This window comes from Rhipicephalus microplus, chromosome 7 (assembly GCF_043290135.1).
Source record: "Rhipicephalus microplus isolate Deutch F79 chromosome 7, USDA_Rmic, whole genome shotgun sequence".
Classification (NCBI taxonomy): Eukaryota; Metazoa; Arthropoda; class Arachnida; order Ixodida; family Ixodidae; genus Rhipicephalus; species Rhipicephalus microplus.
In genome coordinates, this window is record NC_134706.1 from 20,298,625 (window position 1) to 20,322,350 (window position 23,726).

General features: G+C 45.1%; 1 protein-coding gene across 1 annotated transcript; it reads right to left on the bottom strand.

Moving 5' to 3' along the window:
• Positions 1 to 491: 491 nt before the first annotated feature.
• LOC119179690 (BUB3-interacting and GLEBS motif-containing protein ZNF207) lies at positions 492 to 23,617 on the bottom strand. Its single transcript, XM_037430806.2, has 10 exons — positions 23,480 to 23,617; positions 20,919 to 21,045; positions 13,984 to 14,175; positions 12,500 to 12,749; positions 11,188 to 11,215; positions 4,657 to 4,777; positions 3,773 to 3,878; positions 1,741 to 1,871; positions 1,299 to 1,440; positions 492 to 759 (listed from the first exon to the last, which is right to left on the bottom strand). Exons 1-10 carry the CDS (start codon positions 23,518 to 23,520, stop codon positions 638 to 640), a joined length of 1,260 nt encoding a protein of 419 aa, XP_037286703.2. The 5' UTR covers positions 23,521 to 23,617; the 3' UTR covers positions 492 to 637.
• Positions 23,618 to 23,726: the final 109 nt, after the last annotated feature.

Here is a 23,726-nt window from a genome sequence, read left to right on the forward strand (position 1 = left end):
GCAGTCACAGCATCTCGTTATTTTTAACGCACAAGAAACTTCGCAGGTTGATGTAGTTCGCCTACCTTGACGGCACACGGCACGCGACACCCCTACTTTGACAGCACACAATGCATGACACCCCTACCTTGACTGCACAAGCTCGTTCGCAGGAACACCACGTCGTCTCTTGATCACAAACCCCACAACTGGTGTGCGTGCGCGCACGGTTCACTTCCCTGTGGTTCTAATCTTCAAAAATACGGGCGCAAGTGCAAATAATATACAATTAACAATGAAACACTTGCCTGCTTTGAGACTTACTGTGTCGTTTGTGCCCGCAGACAGTTGATGACGGCCACAGAAAAAAAAGGTTTTTGACAGCGAGCATAGTTTCGAACAGGAGGAGAGAAAAAAAGAGAAGAGCGTCTGTCAGTGAAGGGAACTTCATGAAGTTGGTCGGAGGTGAGGAGACATCGCCACAGCAACAAACCTTGTTGAGCAGCAGACCCGTCTCCCCCTCTTCAAACCCCCACCCCTGGAGGGTGTGTTGCAGGGGAAGGGGAGAGAGGAAGACGATGTCGCCGACCACTTATCTGTTCCGTGGCATTGACGATAGAGCAATGAATGATGACAGTGACAAAGCGGAGATGGCAGCCTAGAATGGCCGGGGCATCATGGGAGGCGCGGCACCGGGCTGCGGAGGATACGGCATGGGTGGCGCCCCCGCGTGTCGGTACGGCACCGGAGCAACACCCGGTGGCATGCCGGGGGCCATGCCTGTGCGTCAAAAGAAAACATTTTGAGTACAAGTTCAATTAATAATACAACACTCTTTTCATATACCACAAGTGTTCTTCGCAGCACTGCATATTCACCCAACTAATGACAGCCCCTGTCGTGCTTCATGTGCAGCAGGGGTCCTAGTTGCACGTGCTTAAGCTTAACTAATGTTTGTGCTGATATCAAAACAGCGTTTGAACGCGGTGTTTGAAGAGTATAGTTAGATACAACTTGAGAAATCCAAGGAGGCCTCACCCTGACGACCAAAACAGAACAGCCGGTTACCTACACGAATGAAAAGAGAAGCCTGCTCATGCAATCGGCAACATTCTCCAAAGGCAGGATCCCAAACTGACTGGCTAGTGTTGTCATTCCATAGTATGATGCACAAAGGCTCGTGTGCACTCGCCCTTGAGGAGGAGATACTGAGAACTACAAAAGTTGTATCCGACTATAGCTGCTCTTAGTTGGGCTAAGTGCACCGCATTGCAGTTGCAAAAAAGCCTATTGAACGGCAGGAAGGCTTTTTGCCTCACCAGGGGGAGGCGGGGGAACCGGTGGTCGGAGGCCTCCGTTGATGGTCGGAGATGCGCTAGCCGAGGGAGATGCCGCTGACTTGGTTGCAGGTGGGCTCGACTCGGCCGTCTGATACTGGGGAAGCTTCATGCGCTTTTCCTCCTGTGTGCAGAGAACAGGGTTTACAGTCGAAAACCTCCGCAGCTTTCGTAGATTGAAATTTCGACACAATGCCTTATAACCAAACAGAACACCGTCTAGACTACTACAGCGAGTCAATTTAATGAGCCAGTCGGTGCGGTTGCTTTCTATGGTTAACATACAACCTGAAGCATACTCAAAGGTGATTCGATTTCTAGCCAGTACTAGTCAATTCACACTCAATATCTCACGTTAGCTTTAGCTTGTAATAATATCCCCAAACACACTCCTCTGAGCTCCACTTTCAGACAACCAACTCACCAGAGAGATGTCTTCTTCTGGATGGACGATCTTGCTGGAAGCCCCAGCGGGAACCACAAGCGCCGGCTTTTTGATGTCCGGCGGTGCGGAGACCACTGCGCTGCTGGTCGGAGGCGTACTGGACGCAGTCTCTGCACAAACGCAGTCACATGCATGGTCACTCACACGAAATCATGTCTCCGTTTAACCCTTCGAAAGTTTTCTCCGTACATGTACAGCATTGCCTGTACACTTAAACCGAGTGTCTTTTATGATCGTTTCTCGTGCGTGGCACGTGTTTACACACTTCGGGAATACATAGAATTTTTTTCATGCACCGATGTGTCTCCATTGCTATTTTATTTCCAAAGCGGCGCGCCGGCTTTCGCTTCTTTCGATTGCTCGTCTGAACACATGCACACCATGCGGCTGGTTTCGGTTTGCAGTGAAAGCTGTTATCAGGTTGCAACACGGGCAGAATTTTGGCGCCGTAATTGTCCGCTGCTCCGAATTCAGAAAATTAAAAAGAAAGAAATGAAAAATACCCGGAACACGTAGGGATTCGAACCCACATCTTTTGCACAGCTGCCCAGTATTCATAAAGCCCCACCCCTTGTGCTTGAAACTCCGTTGCAAACTGACCCTGTGCAAGCTTCACATTTGTTTAATGAATCACATTATTGTGTAATGGAGTGCTTTAGAAGAGTAAAGTAACAACCTGGCATCACACAGTGCGAATTGCATAAAAAAGCAGGGGGTTGACTGTTTCCAATGCCTTTTCGAGTACAGAATCATCTGTACACCACACTGAGTATGCCTCAAAAATTCAGAAAATGTGCTGGACCTAATCTGCACACTACACCGAGTATGCTAAAAAAAACAATAGAAGAAACATGCTCGGCTTATTCGGTACACAACATAGACTATGCTGTAATACCAGGAAACATGCTAGACTTACTCTGCATTTAAGAGTACCGTACCTGCTCGCATAATCCTCGCACTTTTTTTGCCGGAATAGCGATGCAAAGTTGGGGGGTGCGAGAATTACGCGGGGAAAACTTTCTACGAATACGTACAGAGCGAAAAAAAGAACAAAGTGGCCGCAAATTGGGATTCTCACACCAGCAACTAACGGCAAGCTTTAAGAAGTACTAATTAAAACTAAATTTCAACAATAAAAGCAGAGGTTCAACACAAGACAAGATTTACTTGAGACACAAAAAGTGGAAGCAAATAGTCGAGAGCTAGAATACCATACGCAAAACCTGTAGACGTTGCGGGCGTAGCGGTAGCGTTCGTCGCTCAACAGGAGCCCTCAAAAGGTAAGCGTAGGACGTCAGTATTGGGCTGGTGCTCATTTAACAGAATCGCCCGCAGTTTCCTTCTGAAGAAATAAAAGTTTACCATCAATCCCAGTTTTAGGCACACAGCAGGCCCAACGCGTCTTGGTGGCTTTCAGCTGCCGTCACCAGTAGCGAACACAAAACTCGTAGACTCTAAAGGGCCTAGCGACGGCCCTGTTGCCGTTGTTTAGTGCATGATCTATCACTTTCAACTTGAAAGCAGCCATGTAGCTTCAGTATCGCCTCAAATCGTGACAAGATTACCGACACAACATGCAAAACACGCCGCAACGCACACTGGCCACTTCTGCTAGGCGTAGATTGAATTGAATCTCCGTGCAATAGTATGCTTGATAATTAAGAGATGGCGCCAGATGGCGCGCGCTATCATCATCAGTGGCTGGAATGAGCAGACGACATTATTGCGGCAGTTTTCAGGGGTGCGATAATTACTCGAGGAAAAAAAGAAATCGTTTTTTTGTTGGGCGATGTCAGGGGTGCGAGAATTATGCGAGTGCGAGGATTACGCGAGTAAATACGGTAAGTGTGCTTCAAAATTGCAGGAAACACACTCGGCGTATTTTGTGCGCCACAGTGAGCATGCTCCATAAACGCAAAAGACTATGCATAAATAACCAAAGACATTCTGAAAAAGATGTGGATAATGAAGAATATTACGCTGCACACACTAAACATCTTGTGTCCCTCACCTGTTGTGGATGTCGGCGTGGATGATCCAGTGGTGCTACTTGGCGAGGACGTACTGTACGCAGGAAAAGTGGGCTTCGTGGTTGTGGTAGTCGCCGTGGCAACCGCCTGCCAGCAAGACAGAGCCGAACCGGGGATGAAATACATTTAGAAGTGTGGCAGCTTGGGCTAGTTGGTATGGCATGACGCTAGTTATAGCGCGAGTACAAAACAACGACACAGAGACAAGAAGGACACGTGTCCTTCATGTCTCTGTGTCGTTTTGTTCTCGCGTTATAACTATTGTCATGAAATACATGTTTCCCGTTGAGGTGTTTATATGGGCGTACAAAATATACTCATGCTTTCATTCACGTATTTCTGTGAAGAGAGCACAAATGACTGAAAAAATGGAATCACGAAAAAGATCAAGAAAACTATAGTGAATAAAGGAAAGGTGTCCGACAAGAAGGACTCGTAATACATTTCTCTCCTGGAACTCTGTTTCATGCATAATGCCACATTATGGTAAGTAGCAAGACTTCGTTTGCAACAAGACATAGTTAGGTGACTTAACCACTCGTAGTGCAATTTATTATGATTGCTTTTAGGCTGAGTAATATTTGAAGATCTCTGTGCTTTAGAAATGAACCAATCTCATCATGCTTGTCAATAGATGGTTCCGGACATTTTAGCATTTATTTATTCTCTTTTTGTATCACGACCTCTACAATCAGTTCCAGTAGCGCACAGCCGAAACAAATCACTGAGGCTCAATTTATGACGAGCGAGACATGGGGATTTATAAAGCTTTGCTGATTGAAACTCTTGCATAGCACTTACAGCATTGAACCAGGCGTATGAAATGGGAAGTAGAGGCAAAATCCGTGCCCCCGCGATGACTCACCTGCGCCGCTGGAAAGAGAGGCTTGGGTGGTGCTTGGGTGACAGGCGGCTGTGGTGGTGGAGCCGGATGTGGTGGCGGCATCAGCCCGCCCATCATGGGCATGGGAGCCCCCGGAATGCCGCTGACAAAATGAACGAAGCTTAGACTAAAGCTCGCTAGTCGAACATTACACAAAGAGAGAAATTTCAAGAATGCTGCTGCTTCGATTTTGGAACAACACGTATGGCGTAGGAATACACACAAACTTCATTATAATGAAGTTGCATCTTACACAAAAATAAGTTCGTTATATCCAAAAATTCGTTATAAAGGTATATACCTAACGTGTTCACTGCAAGACTAATTTTCATTTACTTTGTACTAATGATAATTTGTAGGCTTGTGCGAATATTCGAATGCTTCGAATATTTGAACGAATAGTTGAGTATTCGAATTCACTTCGATACGAATTTAAACTATTGAATATTTTTGAAACTATCGAATATTTTCGCAATTAACGAATAAATGTATATTAACACGTAAGTCGCTACCTATAAAGGTCGTTTCACTGCAATGTAGGAGTGCTAAGCCGTGAAAGCACCCATGCAGCGTAAATAGAATGATGAAAAATGGCCAAAAAGTCGATTTTAAGAAAATGCGATATTTGAAATTTTCAGACCTATAAGCACGTGTCCTCAAATTGTGAACGCTTAATTCGATCAGTAAATGGATTAAAATTGATTATGAAGTCGCCACGGGAGCCGGAAAACAACCCACGGCAGGTCAAATTCGTTCAAACTTCCCACGCGCCGCCAGCGAGGCAGTCGGCCGATCGCCGCCATCGTGGGCTTGTTTTGAGGCTGATTCCTTTGTGCGCATTTTGCCACCCTTTAAAATGGCGTCGCTTAAACAAAACGGCTGCCCTCGCCCCTTTTCCGGAGCCCCCTTCCGAGCCGCTGATTGGCCAGAGCGCGCGCGCACCTGGCGAACCCCCTGTTCCTCGCTTCCCATTGCCTGATGCGGCCAAAGTTGCACGCGCTTTTTTTTTTGTATGTTGTTTGGCGGCCGCTGGTTTCCGTTCGCGCACGTTGTTCATCTGCTTCTCGCACGTGCCTGCTTGTGCTTTGCGACCGACGCACCGACTTTCCGTCTTTTGCAGGCATGATTGGAGACGCTCGTGTAAAGAAGAAGACGCGCCAAGGGTACGGCAAGAAACAGAGGCGCCCGTGGAACGCCCGCCAGAAAAAAGCAGCCGACAACGTGCAGCCGATTTCGCCCGATGCCGCCGAAGCGGCGCATTCCGACGACGGCGCGCAACGGCGGCCGTTTGTGTTTGAAGCGGTGCACTCTCCTGTGCCTTGCAGCAGCACCTCATCGGATTGTGTCGTCGGATTGTCATCTTGCACTTCCAGCAGCATCCTAGACCATATTGATACGGCGTTTTATTCGGCGGACGAGTTTGCTGAGTGCGCGAGAAATTCAGCGGGCTTGAAGGCATCACTCGCATCGCAGTGCGCGACGGAACGTAAGTTCGAGTTACTAGATATTGATCTGGAGGATGGTGGCAAAAAAAGCGGGACAGTATTTGTTATTGTTGATCTGGTGGCGATACGCTCGTTATTTGGATTTGTCGCGAGCCCAGAATGCGGTGAAAGAAGCGTCACTATTTCAAAGGCCAAGAAAGAGTACGGGCTGTGTTCGAAGCTCATAGTCACGTGCGGCAGTTGTGACTTTCGCGAAGGGCCTTTTACGTTCCTATGTATAGCCGATTGATTGATATGTGGGGTTTAACGTCCCAAAACCACTATATGATTATGAGAGACGCCGTAGTGGAGGGCTCCGGAAATTTCGACCACCTGGGGTTCTTTAACGTGCACCCAAATCTGAGCACACGGGCCTACAACATTTCCGCCTCCATTGGAAATGCAGCCGCCGCAGCCGGGATTCGAACTCGCGACCTGCGGGTCAGCAGCCGAGTACCTTAGCCAGTAGACCACCGCGGCGGGGCCCCGTATAGCCAACGAGATTGACGCCAAAATAAGGCCGTTAATATGCGTGCCATGAAGCCCATCAACAGTACCGGCAAGGGGGCAACGGCTCTGTCGGACTTCTTCGCCGTGATGAATATTTCGCATCGAGGACTTCACCACAAGTTACCAAAGCCACATAAATATAATGAAAGAAGCCCGCTGTGCAACTGCGAAGCGGCAAGCGTTGCTCGCGTCAAGGAGCTCTATGCGGAGTTCGGCAACGCGCCCGGAAACGTCGATGTCATTTTTGACGCACTTCGCTTACGTGTGGACATAGCTCGCATATATGTGTTGGCTGAATTGTTGAGATGTATAGTGGCCTCGTGATAGACCATATCGTGCTATCGAACTTTTGCCTGGCTTGCACCAGAGGACCCAAGGAAGGAGAAGCAGGGTATTCTGCCTGGCTCATTCAGCATGCCCCTTTGTGCCAGAAGAATGTTGATTGTAATGCTGGCCAGATGGAAGTGGAGGCAGCACTACGCTTGTTTGAGCGGTCACTTGAAAAGCACAAGCTTCGTAATACGACAATGCTGTCGGACGGCGACAGCAGGACAATCCATGCACTCGCAGAAAAAGAGGTGTACGGCTTCATAAAGCTGGCCGAAAAGCACTGCATAAATCATGTACACAGGCGTATGGGAACTACCTTACGTACCCTTATAGAGAAAAAGCTCAAGGTGGCTCACTTGGTAGAAAGGGCAGATTTACGCAACAAAAGATAAAGAAGATCACCTCATACTATGGCTACGCATTGAGAAGCCACAGGAACGATGTTCCAGGTATGCGGAAGGCTGTCCTAGCAACTTTGAACCACATGTCTTCAACTGACGAGGCACCAAAGCATGACCTTTGCCCTGAAGACCCTGAATCCTGGTGCAAACTTCAGAGAGCTCTTGCGAAAAATGAGAAGCCGCCACCACACAAGGACAGCCTGCCTGATTTCGTAACTGAGGCATTGGAGCCTGTGTTTAGGCGGCTGAGCGACAATGCCCTCTTAGAAAGGTGCAGCGATGGGATCACCCAGAACCCAAGTGAGAGCCTGCACGCTATGATTTGGCAGCAGGCATCATTGCGGAGCATTGAAAGGGCAGTTGCCGAAGCCATTACCCGCTTCAACCAAGGCACAACCAAGAGCAACGTGGAAATTGCCGAGAAGCTGGGCTACAGCGCTGGCAATAACTTGGTGGGTCGCAGCCTTGAGAAGGACAAGGGCAGGATGCGAAAATCGCAAAGAGCATCTCGACAGCAGTTCAATAAAGGAAAGACTTTCAAAGCGTCACAAGCCAGCAGGGGACTCTGCTTACAGCCCTGGTCTGCTGTAAACAGTCATGATGGCAAATAGTGAGAATTTTTGCAAAAATAAATATTCTTGGTTTTAGACCTAAACATTGTGTAAATCTATTGTCTATCCAAGGACAACACTATTACATGATTTTTTTTGTGTTCCTTTCCCTTGCAAGGCGCTGGAACGACCACAAAGTAAAAAAGTAATAATTCTCATGCTGAGTCAATGACTATTTTATAGTTCTAGAACAAGCTGGGAGCAGTATTCTTGATGGGTACAGTGAAATTTAGCATGGACATTTATCCTATAATATAGAGCTACAGAATGATGTCATTAATATCGCTGTAGCTTCACTTTAGCAAAAGTTGAAGTTGCTAGAAACTTCAAACGCGTCTTTCTCAGTTCAAAGTTTTTGCACATTGCACTCGGCCTTACGAGGGTTTTTCCTATGTTAAACTTGAGTGAATGTGACAAAGTTGGTATCATTTTATTCGTCTTGACATAATCGGGGGAGGGGGGGGGTGATGCTATTTCTATTTTTCTAGCATCACTTCAAAAATTACCATAGAAGATTTTAGTGAGAGAAATTTATTGTAAAGTAGCGACCATAAGTGTTCGTCTGTTTTCTTGCTTATAAAATGCCTTCAAATGAATTAAAATAGCATCACCCCCTACAGCAAGTCTCCAGCATTGGGATTATGCATTCACTTTTTGGATTTAGCAAGAATAAATTGCCAAGAAGTCCTGTAAAAAGTATGCAATTAATTAAGATTCAATTGATTGATATGTGGGGTTTAACGTCCCAAAACCACTATATGATTATGAGAGACACCGTAGTGGAGGGCTCCGAAAATTTAGACCACCTGGGGTTCTTTAACGTGCACCCAAATCTGAGCACACGGGCCTACAACATTTCCGCCTCCATCGGAAATGCTAATTAAGATTCAAACCTTCATATTTTCTAAACCACTTAAAATATTAAGAAACAAATTAGAGATTTGAAATCAGCATAAAAAACTAGCTTAGGTAGTGAGGTTTGGTTAAGATTGAGCAAAGAATTAAAAAAAAAATTTTAAAACCCCCGTCCCCCCTTAAAGGGGCCCTCAACACTTACTGGACATGGTCAGAAAACGCTGCCGATCGGTAGTCGAGGCTACCGAGAACATGCGAGGCATATATTTAAGCGCAGCACGCAGCCTGCGATTCACAATAAATTTTCAAAGCTAAATATTACTCTCTTCTCTCGGCAAATGACACCACAAGCTCAAAAATCACTTGTCACAGCCAAGAAAGAATATACGGCTCTGGTCACAACCATTGACTGGTTTGAGCACGACGCGCTCGTCGTGACCAGGGCTGCCGCGGGAGGCCGCCGCTTGTCCACGAGTACGTGTGCGATCGCACTGAAAATCCGCGTATTCAAAAAAAAAAAAAAAAAGAGGTGCTCAAGGTCACGAGGTGCATGTGACGTACCGTATTTACTCGATTCTACCGCGCCCTCGATTGTAACGCGCACCTGGTTTCGACGGCGAAAAAAAAAGTAAAACATTGATTGCAACGCGCACCCATTTTTCTCGGCCTGCACGATCACACTACTCGGGAAAACGACTCCTTTCGGGAGCGTCTTCCGTTTAAATATGAGGTCAGGGGGAAGCTTGTGCCCACCTGACGTGTAACAGAGCATTGCCGTCACTGCAGTTTTACCGTGGACCGATGTCAGCACGTGAACTTGCTTGCCCCCCCCCCCCCCTTCTTCTCGACGGTTGTGGTGCTAGGCATATCCAAGTAAAGAGGCGTCTGAACGGCATTCCCGATTTGCTCAAGCAGATAACCGTTGTTGTGCCGCAAGTTTAGGACGAACCTCTGAAAACTGTGAAGCTTTTCATCGTACTCTTCTCGAAACTTTTCGCATATGCCCGTTCGCCTTTGGAGGGAAAAGCTTTTCCTCTTCATAAAGCTAGTTAGCCAGCACCTGCTCGCTTTAAACTGGCTCTGCATGAGACCTTTTTTTCTAAGACTAATTGCATAGCCCGCACTTGGAGCAGTTCTGTCGTCACGGGCCGCTGTGCCGCTCGCTGCTCAAGCACATACTCGCCGAGCAGCTCTTCAATTTGCGGAAACCGACCCTGCTGTGGCCCACTGAAGCCTTTGCGTGAATCTTTGCTGTCGACAATCTTCTGCTTTTGTTTCCACCAGTCCCGCACGCATGTTTCGGGAACTCCGAACGACCACGATGCGACCCATTTCCGTCCGTTTCTTCACGCGCTATGACTATTCTTTAAAAGCGGCATTGTGGTGCACTCGAGTTTTTGGAGTCGGTCCTTCCATGCCGTCGACGCTGATGCACTACAAGATGATGATTCCTCAGCACACGTACGAAGTGCCGCACATGGGAAACATAGAAGCAGAAATGGCTGACGCGCCATGCCGACGCACGTAGGGGGCGGCCATTTTGGATATGCCGATGGCAATAGAATGACCGTAGTCAGTTTTTTTTCGTACTCGATTCTAACGCGCATGAAATTTATGAACTCGCTAAACCGGAAAAAAGGTGCGCGTTAGATTCGAGTAATTACGGTATTTTGTTCCGACATGCAATTCCTCCCTGCTTAACTTCCACCTAATTTCGTTGGGATGAGAAGAGAGAATGAAATTGCAGCGTGCGACAAACTTTTCGAACTCCGCTCGTACTGAACTGATTCTAGAAACTTTGCGGCAGTAAATTTGTGAGGCAACAAGCACGTTTACTGGCTCCATGGCTACTTGAAAAAGTGTTGCAGGGCCTCTTTAAAGGAACATGTTACCCTCAAATCAATTCATTTGATTAAGCTTGTTATGACGGCTTATATGCTCCAAGTATAATAAATTTTAAGACGTTAAGTATCTTAGAGGTTATCACTCGCATCCTACTAAAACTACTACTCAAGGTTGTTTCGACTTACTTTGAATGAAAAAATGACTGGCATTTGCGTAGAGCACCTATTGTAATTGAAAAGAAATATTGTGCAGGTTAGTTAGGTCATGACAAATATTCCTTTTTTTTTTATATGTCATACATTCAATTCGAATTCTATTCGTAATTATTCGATCAAAATCACTATTCACTTCGAACCTAAAATTCACTATTCGCACAAGCCTAAATTTGTTATAACCATGTTTCTTATATCGAGGTTTCAGTGTAGGAGAAAACCCACGCCACCAATGGTACCATAACGAAAGCATTTGCTTACTTACCCTGGTGCCATGAATGGTGGTGCCATACCTGTACAAGACAAAAAAAAAAAGTGTTCCTTTCTTATCTAATGTATGAGTCATCAACCACTGAAAAAAAACTGCACTTAACACAGTCATTCTAATACATTTTATATAAGGCTGCAGAAAAAAAAGCAATGGCTGAAAAATGTACAATGAGAATGTGTGGTTAAAATCTGGAAGAAAAGACTGCTAAACAATAAAACATACCTGACTGCATGTGACTCTAAACCAGTAGAATTTATTTGCCACATTAAGCCGAAACATGCCCTGAACTTGTAGCTTATTTCTTAAGAACAACATGGTTGCGGATGGCGAACAACATTTTTGCTATTTTGCATCGCTTATTTGCTCTGCTTCACACTTGCACGCTTTAAGGATAGTCCGAATCAACCAAATGCTGGCCTCATAACTAGGACCAGAACAGATGTCCCGATTATTCGATTTTGTGAATCAACGAGTGTTGATTTAAAGAGCTTTTACTGTAGAGGATTCTAGCAGAGAAAGTCTTGAGTTTATCTGATGATACTCGATCTGCAAAGTTCCCTATCTCGCAAAGAAACTTCAATTCCCCAGCAAACACCTATAAGACTCGGTCTTATCAGCTTGATTTAATGAACAAGCTTAGTTGCCGAACGCGATTGAACACCCGAGTTAAAAGAGATGATTTCCTGTCAATGTCGAACAGACAGGTTTATATTCGAGCACAGGTTCTACCCTTATCACAGTAAGATGCCTAGGAGCCCTACTCACTGCCCTGCAGTTTTAGCTTAACAAGGCTGCATGCTGCGCCTGTGCACGGAGCAATGGATTTGGCAGTGGCTAGCGCTCTCGCGTATAGAAGAGTGGTAGAGGCCACAGTGCTTGGTCTACTTTATAATTTTACATTTTTTAAAGCCGGAAAATCCCTTCCTCGATGAACTTCCCATTCAATCGAAATGATTCGAGCACACCGATCACTTCGCTAGATTGTGTTTCGATTGCACATAGGTGCCTGTACACATTCCTTGTCAAGAGCGAACATCACATACGTTATACACTCAAACATCATTATAACACGGTTGCATCTAGAATGAAAAGAATTGGTTATATCTGAAAATTCATTGTAGAGGTTTATTCCTAAGAGAATATTTATTGCAAGACTATTCTTCATTTACTTCATGTAACAGATATTTCCTTATATCAAGTTTGGGTGTATGCCGGAAAACATATAGATTAGCAATGTATTATTAGAGGGCTTGTGCTGTGTGTGTGTACTTTTTTTCTAGAACAACGGAGTGTCGTTCACTCTCACCCATGGCTGCCATGTGGTGGGGCGCCATTGGATGGGGCATGCCCGGAGGCATGCCCGGCGGTGCTCCAAAGGGGGGCATACCCGGCATACCCGGCATGCCCGCCATTAAGGACGGGTGCATGGGCCCCAGATGGCCGGGCATTACAGCTGCCATTCCCATCGGTGCAGCTGCCAGTGCCGGGTTCATCTGGGTCGCCGCCATGGCCGCCGCTTGCTGCGCCTGTAACACAGACTGCTGGGCTGCCGGGGCCTGCCAAGAGCATATGCAAATTAGATGATGATGGAAAGCCGTAGACAAACAAGTTTGGGATGAAAACAGCTGCCATACAATTTCCAACAAAATGTTACAATATCTACATTACTGGCTGCCACCTGCAGAAGAAAGTTTAACATCTAGACTTTAATATGCCAGAACCACACCACGATTACGAAGCATGCCATTGTGGAGGACTTTTCAACCTGGTGAAGTCCTTTAACATGCACCTAAATAAAAGTACACAGGTGTTTCTGCATTCACCGCCTTTGAAATGTGGGCACCACGGCCGGGATTCAAAGGCGCGGCCTCACATTTAGCCTCTAAGCTGTCAATCTGAGTCACAAATAGAAATGAGTCACAAGCGCAAAAGCTTACATTATAGTCATCGATCCTCACGCTCAGGGGTGAAATGCTGCAGCCACTAGTTACCACAATTTCCAAAACCCCAATTTAACTCCAATAAAATGCTTTGCATAAAAGTAATATGTAATATGCTATCTTCCACAATACCACAATCACCACGCTTGATGAGAAGATGCTTGGTAAGCAAGAAAACACAAAGAAAGAATATGTGGGTGGTGGCATCCCCCTTAGATAACCCACAGCTGTCAACACTTTATTGGTTATGATGACGTCTAATAGAGCTTATTTAATTCTTACACGGTCGATATAAAATACACTGCTTTATAAGTAAGCCAGAGACTTGTCAAATGAAGTTTCAGTAAAATTTGTTGAGTCAATGCCTACAAAATATGAAGAAACATACTTCAAAATATGATGTTGATTGATTGATATGTGGGGTTTAACGTCCCAAAACCACCACATGAATACGAGAGACGCCGTAGTGGACGACTTCGTTGATTTGTAACTCCCTGGGGTTCATTAACGTGCACCCAAATCTGAGCACACGGGCCTACAGCGTTCCCGCCTCCATGAGAAATGCAGCCACCGCAGCCGGGATTCGATCCCACGACCTGCGGGTCAGCAGCCGAGTACCTATGCCACTAGACCACCCCGGCGGGGCTTCGAAATGCGATGTGACGAGCCGATACTTCAGCACAAAATTTTAAAATCCAACTTTTGACCTTCACTTTTTCTTGTATTAATAAAGCTGCGACGGTGAAAATAATCTCATGAGAGCTATATCAGTGCAATTTATCAATCTAAACCAATTTGCCATTTTACTTTAGCGTCCCTTTCACAAACGCCACAACAGGGACATACCAACCTGGGACGCAGGCTGCTTCGCGGGCCGCTCGTCGTCCTGCTCGTCGCCCGATCCTCCTCCACGGTCCTGCTTCTGCCGCTCGTGCTCTTTGATGTCCTCCTCGGGGATGCCCTCCATGCCGTAGATCTCAATGTCCACGCTGTTCTTGTTTGGCAGCGCATTGGGAACCTTGTCGATGGTCTCCTTGTGAACCTGTCAACACGCGAGGAGAGAAAAAGCTCCTCTTTTTTCAAATCAATCTGCCGAGAGAGGTCGCCCCCATGACACGATATTGCCACCCTCCACTTTACGCGCACAGTCGCCTAGAAGAACCAGCTTATCTCGACCGCTAGATGAAGGCCTTTTGTTATCGTCAGCCCGGCTATGTTCACTGCAGGGCAAAGGCCTCTTTCATGTTTCCTTGCCAAACCTACTGCTCTTCTTCGTGCAGTAACGTTGTCCCCAAACACTTCCTTATCTACCCACCTTACTTTCTGCCTCTCTTGGCCACACTAGTCTTCTCTCAGAATCCAGTCTGTTACTCTTAATGATCAGAAGTTATCTTGCCTTTGTGCTACATGCCCCGCCCTCATCAATTTCAACCAATATCTCCTCATCCAACCCCAACCTACTCTGCTCTCTTATTGTCCCTATGAGGCCAATTCCGGCAATTTTTCAGCCACGCCAAAGTAACGGTGTATCTATGTTCCTGAGGCCCTCCTGTCATGGTTCCATTAGTAAAAACACTAAGCAAATGAGACAACACTAAATAAACAAAAAAATGCACCATCCAAGCAGAAACCCAACTAAGCAGTGTCTTCACTTGACGTGGAAGCTAGAAAAAAACTGAAAAGTGCGCAAGGCAAGCCGGTCCCGCCAACGCAGAATATGAAAGCAGCAAAGAAGCGTTCTGCCGAAAGATGACCACGCCACAAAAGCCATACCATGCCTGTTGACTGACTGTGCCATGTGCCCAAAATCCTTGAAGATGTCTGACAATAACAGCTGCGATTTGGATGCATTAGCAGGCCAATTAATATTGTCATTGCTTCCAAATGAGGTACATCACACCCGTTTAGCTACGCGCTCTCTTGGTTACGTTCTTTATCACTGGACAGCACCACCTGTCTAGGGAGCTCAAGCTTGTGCCTGCTGCGACTGAGTAAAATGCTACCTCTAGAAAGAAGTTTCCATACAGACTAAGACTATTTGTCATTGCTAAGGAAAGAATACGAAAGTTTGTGGATAACGATGACCGACATTGTGTAGGCAGGATTAAAATTCATTATAAGCCAAGTGCAAGCCACCCTATGCACGGTGCGCAGCTTGCCAAGCATGCTTAGGCCCAGTCGTGATGGACGGCAAGCGTTTTTCCGTACCATAGTGTTTGTGCACGTTCACTCTTCAGGTGACTGTTGAAGAAAATTTCTGGCAGCTCACAGTGCAACTTCGCTTGCCACTCATTGCATGCACACCCACAAGGAGCTGAAATTCGTACACCGAATTAACGAGGTGCAGGTCAAACGCACAAAATCATTGTCCAGTGCAGACCAGATGTTATGAAGCACCTTCGTTCCGTCAACTGTGTCTAAATGAAAAAGCTGACAATTGAGGAAAGCCAGGTGGGAGGGTCGGAGCAATGAATAAAATTAATTTCTGAAGAACCTACACACATCTCCAGCCTGTAATTTGGCATAAATCATGAAAAAGTTGAAAGGAACGCACTGACATAATCGGGAGTAGTGTGTGGAAACGTTCACGTCAGCTACCCCCGATTCACTCTGCTGTCTTCTCATCTCCAGATAACACTCCTATCATTGTTCATTCAACTACTATTCCTCTAATGTTAATAAAAGCTCCAACACATCCAGTCAATTTGTACAACGTACAGCCTGTTTCCCCCTTTCGGAGTAATGTGGGAGCGCATGACACCACGACGTGGCATGCGCTCCAGTCACATAATGGCAGCACCTAGTGCTGCAACCACTCGAAAGGCATTGTTCAACATGCTGGCCACATTATTGAGAAGCATGTTACTTTTAGGGGAAGCGCTCGCAGATCGAACGTGTAGCACGCACATTTTAGTGCCTCTTGCTCCTGCACATTAGAGTAGCGAACATAGCAAAGAAATATATGTACACGCTCTCACTAGCCCAAGTTTTCAAACAAACGAAGCACGCCGCTGTCAAAAGAACTTCGTAGTCACACAACGATGATTGGCTCAGTTCTCGCAGTAACGATGAAATTTGTGAACAGCCCCTAAGAGCAGCACATGCATATGCGCGGAAGTGCCAGCATATGCCACTGCCAGACTCCAGCGTTCACTGCATTGCACAGCCAAGTGCTCTCGAGCTTTCCTTAAAATGTACAACAGCCTGTAAGCTTCAAAAGACTCTGGATGCTATCAAAAGCATAGCAAAAGCTATGCTACACAGAAAAGAGCAAAGTGCATACAACTTATCATTCAGCAAGTAGGAAATAATAAGAGTTTTAGAAATTTCTGAACAAAAAGTTGAGAAAATGTAGATCTTAATTGAAAGCCGCACTCGCACAGAAAAAAGGCATTCGTCCACATTTTGACCCCCCTGAAACAGGTTTCACATCGACGATAAGCACATCAAGGAGCGTCTATTGAAAGTACACAAAATGTAATTGAATTTAAAGCTTGCAGTGCATTTTCTCTAACTCATTTACTTGTTGCTGGATGTGTCTTCTGGAAGTAACCTTACCACAATGCTTATGTAATTGCATGTGCAATGGTTATAAATGAAAAAAAGGAAACAAACACAAAAAGAAAGCACGTGCCTGATTGCTTGACAAAGCAAGCCAATGCATTCGCTGGGTTGTGCTGGAGGCTTTTCGATTTCTTTTTTATTCTTAATATTTCAGGGCATCAGTAATACTGCTCTAAGTAGACGTGTACAGTCTCACACTGTTCTAGAAATGATTGTACAGAAGTACACATCAACAACAGTGGTGTGCACACCGGTACATACTTATACAGTGAACTGCTCATCAAACCTCACTGTCCAGCGCAACCACTGAGCTAATGGTAAACATTCTTGATGCATGTTTCGCAGTATTCGGAATAGTAAAAGCTGCGATATCGATGACCTGCAGATTCGCCCAGCAAAGCATGTACTAGATCTAATCGGTCCTGTCTTGGAGCACGTGTACAATCTTTCGCTGGCGAACGGCACATTTCCAAGACGCATGCAAATCGCGAAGGTAACAACACTTTTCAAATCTGGCGACAAAAACAAGTTCTCGAACTATAGACCAATATCAATTCTGCCTATTTTTTCTAAATGTCTCGAGAAGCTGATAAATGTAAGAATAACATCATTCTGTAACAAGCACAATCTTCTTACAGATTTTCAATTTGGATTTAGAAAAGGTCGCTCAACTGAATTAGCATTATTGACCCAAAAAGAAATAATTCTGCAAGGCTTTGAAGAAAATTTGGTTACCCTTGGCATATTCATTGATTTTTCAAAGGCCTTCGATACCATCAATCACAACACTTTACTAACAAAACTTGATATTTACGGCTTTAGAGGAACATTTCGTTTTTATTGCCCTGTGTTACCAATAGCACTCTTCTCTTTCAACGTTTTGCTTTGTATTTGCAATTTGATGCCTTATTTATGACAGTGTTGTTTCACTTTGTTGTTTCACTTTGTTATGACTATGTTCTTTCAAACGATACAGCCTTTTATCCGCAACCATCTTTTTCGGTATATCGACTGTACTGTATTCTTTTGCTTGTTCTCCCCCCTACAATAATGCCCGTAAGGGCGATGTAGGTACATGTATAAATAAATATAAAATATAAATAAATTTCTGAAATTAATTAGAAGTTATCTGCAGTATAGGTATCAAACTGTTGTTATAGGCAATCACTATTCAAAAAATTTACCGATACGTGCTGGGGTCCCGCAAGGGAGCATACTTGGACCACTATTGTTCAACATTTATATAAATGATTTAACGAATATTAAGACTACGGCGCGATTTGTTATCTATGCGGACGACACTAGTTTATTTATCACATCTAGAAACGTTGCCGAACTCATCAGCACTGCCAATGATACTCTAGAACAAATAAACAAATGGAGTTTATCAAACTCGCTAACTATTAATGCTGCCAAAACAAAAGGCGTGCTTTTTCAACCAAAGAATAAAAAACAAGTAGTCCATGGATGTCTCCAGATAGGAACTTCCGGGATAGAAGTAGTACCTTCAGTCAAAAGTTTAGGCGTCATTTTTCAGGAAAACATGTTATGGAATGAACATGTCAACACTATTGCCAATAAGCTTGCTCGAGTCACAGGTATACTAGTAAGATTACGCCTCTTGCTGCCATTGAAAGTGAAGCTCTTAGTTTATAATTCTCTTTTGCTATCACATATCAATTATTGTCATCTCGTATGGGGCAACACAACCAGCTCAAACATCAACATTTTATCCCTTTTGCAAAAGAAAGCCGTTCGAACGATTTTAAATGCTCCATTCGATGCACACACGGACCCTATTTTTGACCAGTTAAATATCATACCATTAAAGGCAGTGTACAATACAATTTTGCAAAAACAGTTTCTAATAGAAAGAAAGAATAGCATGGGTTTTCTAGAGCAATTGTCAAGGCTCACATTAAATTCAAGCACGTTCAGTACACGTCACAAAGAAACCTGGCATGTTCCACATTGTAGAACAAATTATGGAAAACAAATGCTACGTCATGCCTTACCATCTTTGCTAAACTCTCTTCATTAACTGCCATATTTCCCCTCCCGAAGGATCTGGATGTGCCGATCATACATCTTATTCGCTATTGTATTTTAAATGAACATGCGTTTTATGTTAAAAGTACAAGGCGAAGCGTTTTTGAACTTTTGTATATTCATTAGTGAATACTTCTTATGCTCGTATGTTTACTATGTATTTTTGTGTTGAAGGTGTATAGCGACGCGTTTCAAACTTTGTATATAAATTTGTTCACTGTTTTCGGATGCAAGTGTGTTAAATTACCTCTATTTCTTACTGTGCGTGTGTGTACATGAATCTGTTCTTGCATTGCATTTTTGATCTTGCCCGCCAACTGTTTGTTGCAAAAGAAAAGGGGCACAGACCTCGTCAAGCCGTAATGTGGCTTTTTGTCTGTTTCCCTGTTATCTGTACAATGTATAGATGAGAAATAAAGTTCAAGTTCAAGTTTCCTTCTGCCACTTCTGGCAGAAGTATTTTGCTATATTCAGTGCCAACTTTTCTGGGACATACTGAGGCAGCTACAACATTGAAACGCATGCCTGTAACAGTGCCAAAATATTGTACTCAAGTTTACCGATAATTTTCTGATTTGTCTTGCTGAAATAAATACCATTTTTTCTATAATGACACATTGACAATGGTGAGAACTTATAGGTAAAATACAGTTGTTCACTTTGCAAAAATGCTTCCTTGTGCATTACATTTCTATTGCAGCACCCCATTTTACGAAAAGTAAACACAGTGTATGTAAGGTGAGTGGGTCACTGTGTGGCTGCAAATGCGCTGTTTAGGTTCTTAAAAAATATATATATTCATAATATGACACTAGAAGTTACTCTGAACAATCGAAATGTCTCTCCCATTCACATTTAATGATTTTGATTGATTTTTGGGGTTTAATGTCCCAAAACCACCATAGGATTATGAGAGACGTCATAGTGGAGGGCTCTGGAAATTTCGACCACCTGGGGTTCTTTAACGTGCACCCAAATCTGAGCACACGGGCCTACAACGATTCTGCCTCCATCAGAAATGCAGCCACGCAGCCGGGATTCGATCCTGCGACCTGCGGGTCAGCAGCCGAGTACCTTCGCCACTTGACCACCGCGGCGGGGCTCCCATTCACATTTACCATGTAGAAGTATTTCTTGATGTACTAACAATGCAAGTGAGCAAAACTAAACCCAGTCGTAAGCTTCTGTACAACTTGTAGTGGAGTAATATTAATGTGCGGACCTGCACATCTGCAGCCCTCGCTCAAGAGTCAAGATAAATTGTTGCTGCATACACACAAACAATCACATCAGTGAAAGCAGTGCCATGTTTAACGAGTAGCTGGACATAGGTGTTGTGACAGGAATTTCGATTTTTTTTTCCCTTGTTGGTAACGCATGACACCAGCAGACAACCACCACATGAGATTCGAGTGGGCCGCTGTGAATTCGTTTTACGAAGGAGTGAAGCATGACGCTCAGTAACTTTAGAATTCCTTATGCTGTAAGTGCAATTGAACCTGCACACATTACTGAGCTCGCTAGGAAATGGGCATTACTTCAATATTTCATATATATTAATGTAAAATTTAAGAATATTTCTGTATCTGGAACAAATTTAGGTGCACCAGTCGACTTTATGACCACGTAAGGAAAGTGGCTTAGAGGAACAGATTTTTTTTAGTTCTTAATTTTATGCAGTTTTCCGGTTAGCAGTGGGGATTTTAACAATGGCAAGTTGTAGGCGAGAAAAATCTCTAACGATGTTACCCTACTTATTGCACCCCTCAGCGTCTCAAATGCACGTGAGAAAGCCCTCCCCCATGAGGAAACACACTTTTTGGAGCACATAACACTGCCCAGTGTTTGATACATTAAGAGTACAAACCATTCTTGTTCCACATTGCCGTAAATTTCAAATGCATTGACATTCAAGCCCTGTCGTGGTCAAAATTAGTTCAATATAAAATATAATTCGATTTAGGCAAGTTCGACTGCATTCGGAGTGCTTGAACATAGAAGTGCAAGCTAGACGTATCAACGAACTATTCACGATAATTCGTGCCAGGTGGAGCTATGTGAATAAGACATTATGTGGACTCAACATGTCAAAGTGGACATGACGCCAATTAAAGAGGTTTTATTCAAAATAGCTTGGGATAAAAAGTTTCCCTAATAAAAACTTGCCCTCACCTGCATGCAATGGATTGCCAGCCCGGGACCCGTGTACAGCTTCTTGTGGCAGATGTGGCATTTAAAGTGTTTTGCCTTCTGGTGTTGGATGAGAATCTTCTCGTCGTCAAACTCTCGGTTACAGTACCTGAGGTCGTTCGGTTAAGGAACCAAACTGGCACATCCACCAATCAAGAAATAAAAATTCAAGCACTAAGCACCGAATCTGCAGCCCCATAATTAGGTGTACCACAATGAGGGAGAAGGAAGGCTTTATCACACGGGCCATCTGCTCATGCGAACCGAAAATAGTCTGACAGCGCTACCCTCAAACATTTCTGGCGATGCATGGCCTCCGAAGCCTGGCCGCCCACAATCTTGGAGGCCATGGTTAACGAACACGCTAGCACCCAAGCGGTCCCGTCAACCAGAGGGCCACCGTATTTGCTTTTGGCTCTCGCCGCAAGTGGAACTGTACCTGCCGTGAAAAAAGGTCCATTCTGACCAACTAGTGTTCTGTAGCGTGCGGCCAAGTCTAAACACGCGTGTCTCCCTTCTGTCGATGTGCGGCTGCCGTGACCAGGAATTCAAAGTGACACCCTCACGCTTGGCGCAAAACAGCTAATTCCCCTTTTAAAGAAGTATCCAAGCGGTATCTTTGATTTGTTATGTGTTTAGTGCCAGACTTCAGGCCTATAGAATTCTAGTCAGGCAAACATAAAAGATACTGGTATAATTAGGACGGGAATTCGACAAACCGGCTTGCACTTTCGTTTCATGGAAGCAAACGTGTCATGACATCACAGTTTAGCAGGTGTTAGCATGACTTTTTAGACTCATTCAATTGAGTCTAACAAAAGGGGGAGGGGCTAGGTGCCCTTTCCCCACATGCATCCAGTATATGCCCCCCCCCCCCCGTCCTTTCCAGGGAAAGTTTACGACATGCAGGAAGATTAACTATGGGGTGCACGACTTCCTCAGTATTTTATGAAAAAGTAACTTTCAGCGTTCACATATGCTTTCATTGGAGCATTAGTCAAGTTATTCAAAAATTATGTCGAAATCCCAGCTGCGTGAGAATAAACACTGGGGGTGGTGGATGAGTTTCTTTTCAAGGACTCAGAACAGGCATGAAATATGACGGCTTATTTAAATCGTGTGGGTGACATGACCCAAGAGCCATGCTTCACCGGCAAATACGACGATCACTCGCACTTTCGGAAAGTGTTCCATGCTTTCTAAGAATCCGTTCATTTCTTCCCCGGCGTTTGGTTATTCCTTCTATTATTCGAGCTTCGAACGCTACAGAATTACGAACGAGAAGAACGCATCCTCATACCTCTGAACATTATTTCACGTTTCGCAGTATTTACTCAGCCATTCAAAAAGTACAAGAAACGTCACAGTACTCGATCGGCATTCGACTCGAACCTCATCAACCGTTGATGGCACAGCCATCGGACAAGTTGAGGGTCTCGTTTCTCCTGATGATGACGATTTGTGGCTTTGCCCTTTGTAACGGGTGAACACATATATGTTGTGTTCCAGCCTAGGTACATAAAAAGAAAAGAACAAACAAGAGAGGATCGAAAGCATAGAGTTAACTTTCGGCACCCCTGTTGGAGCCTTGTCTTTGTGGTGGAAGCTGCTTTTGCATTCCTGTCCGTCAAGGCCAGCGCCTGAGGTAGTGTAGTGGCCTCTGGTGGGCAGGGTGAGAATTTCTGGCATTGTAGCACTACGTTCTCAACTGTGCCCTGTTCCGCTTCGCACGCTCTGCATAGGGTCGAAGTGGCTACGGTATGTGAGCGTGCGAAGCACTCCCGCGCGCGCTTCGAACAGTAGCCCACTTCCACAACTGTTGTCATAATGGCCTCTTTGTATGTACGATACAGCTGAAGTGTACTCTTCAGCTGCATCGAGATCTCCCATTGCGCATTCTCCACTTCGCGTATGCGTTTCCGGAGTGCTGCGGAAAACTTGTGCTCCGTGGTTTCGACTGTTGAGAGGTCCAACGCGTCGAATTTGCGTCGAAGAGACTAGACTCTGTTCGACCACTGTGCCCCGAGTGCCACGACGTGCAGGTAGCGGAACATACGACGGGCCCACCGCTGATCGTTCGTGAAGCGTTCTTGTTTCTGCGCGCCAAACGCTGCGCCAGAGTTCTCGCTAGAATCGGCGGAAGGTGTTAGATTAAAAGACGAGCACTTTTATTAGCTCAGCAGGTACAGCGGTAAAGCAAAACTATCGCGCAACCCACCAAGTGCGCAAGGTTATGAGAGCGACGTAACATACTACGGTCCTAATCAAGTACTAAGCTGCTTTCTCATGCAAAGCGGCACGGTTGGGAAACGGAGTCGCAGAGCACGTCGCTAGCAGCAGGTGGCGAAACATCTGCTGCCACAACCATTTCAAAAGGGGACGATTCAAAGTTCGCGAGAAAAACGCGGTTACAAGTGTAGGGCGTGCTGAGCGCATCGAAATTTCGCGTTACTGGGTGCGTCGGCGCCTACTCTGGAAGAACAGAGAAACGCGCGCGCACATTGGAGACGAGAATCTTACGCTGACAATCGTTCAAAGGATACCAACACCACGGCTTTGCTGGCTTCTTCTTCTTGCGTCCCATGGCTTTTTTTCGCCGAGAAAGATAGCGCAAACGCTGGCTCCTTGTCCCGGACCCGTCCGCACCAAGCCTCAAGCGCAAAGATGGCGACTGCCGCAATTCTTTCAGTGGTGCAAAACGCGGACCGCAGTTTCGCAAGAACACTGTTGCTCACCTAGTTTCTGAATTTTTATATAGTATAATTCATACTTCACACAAATTTACTACCA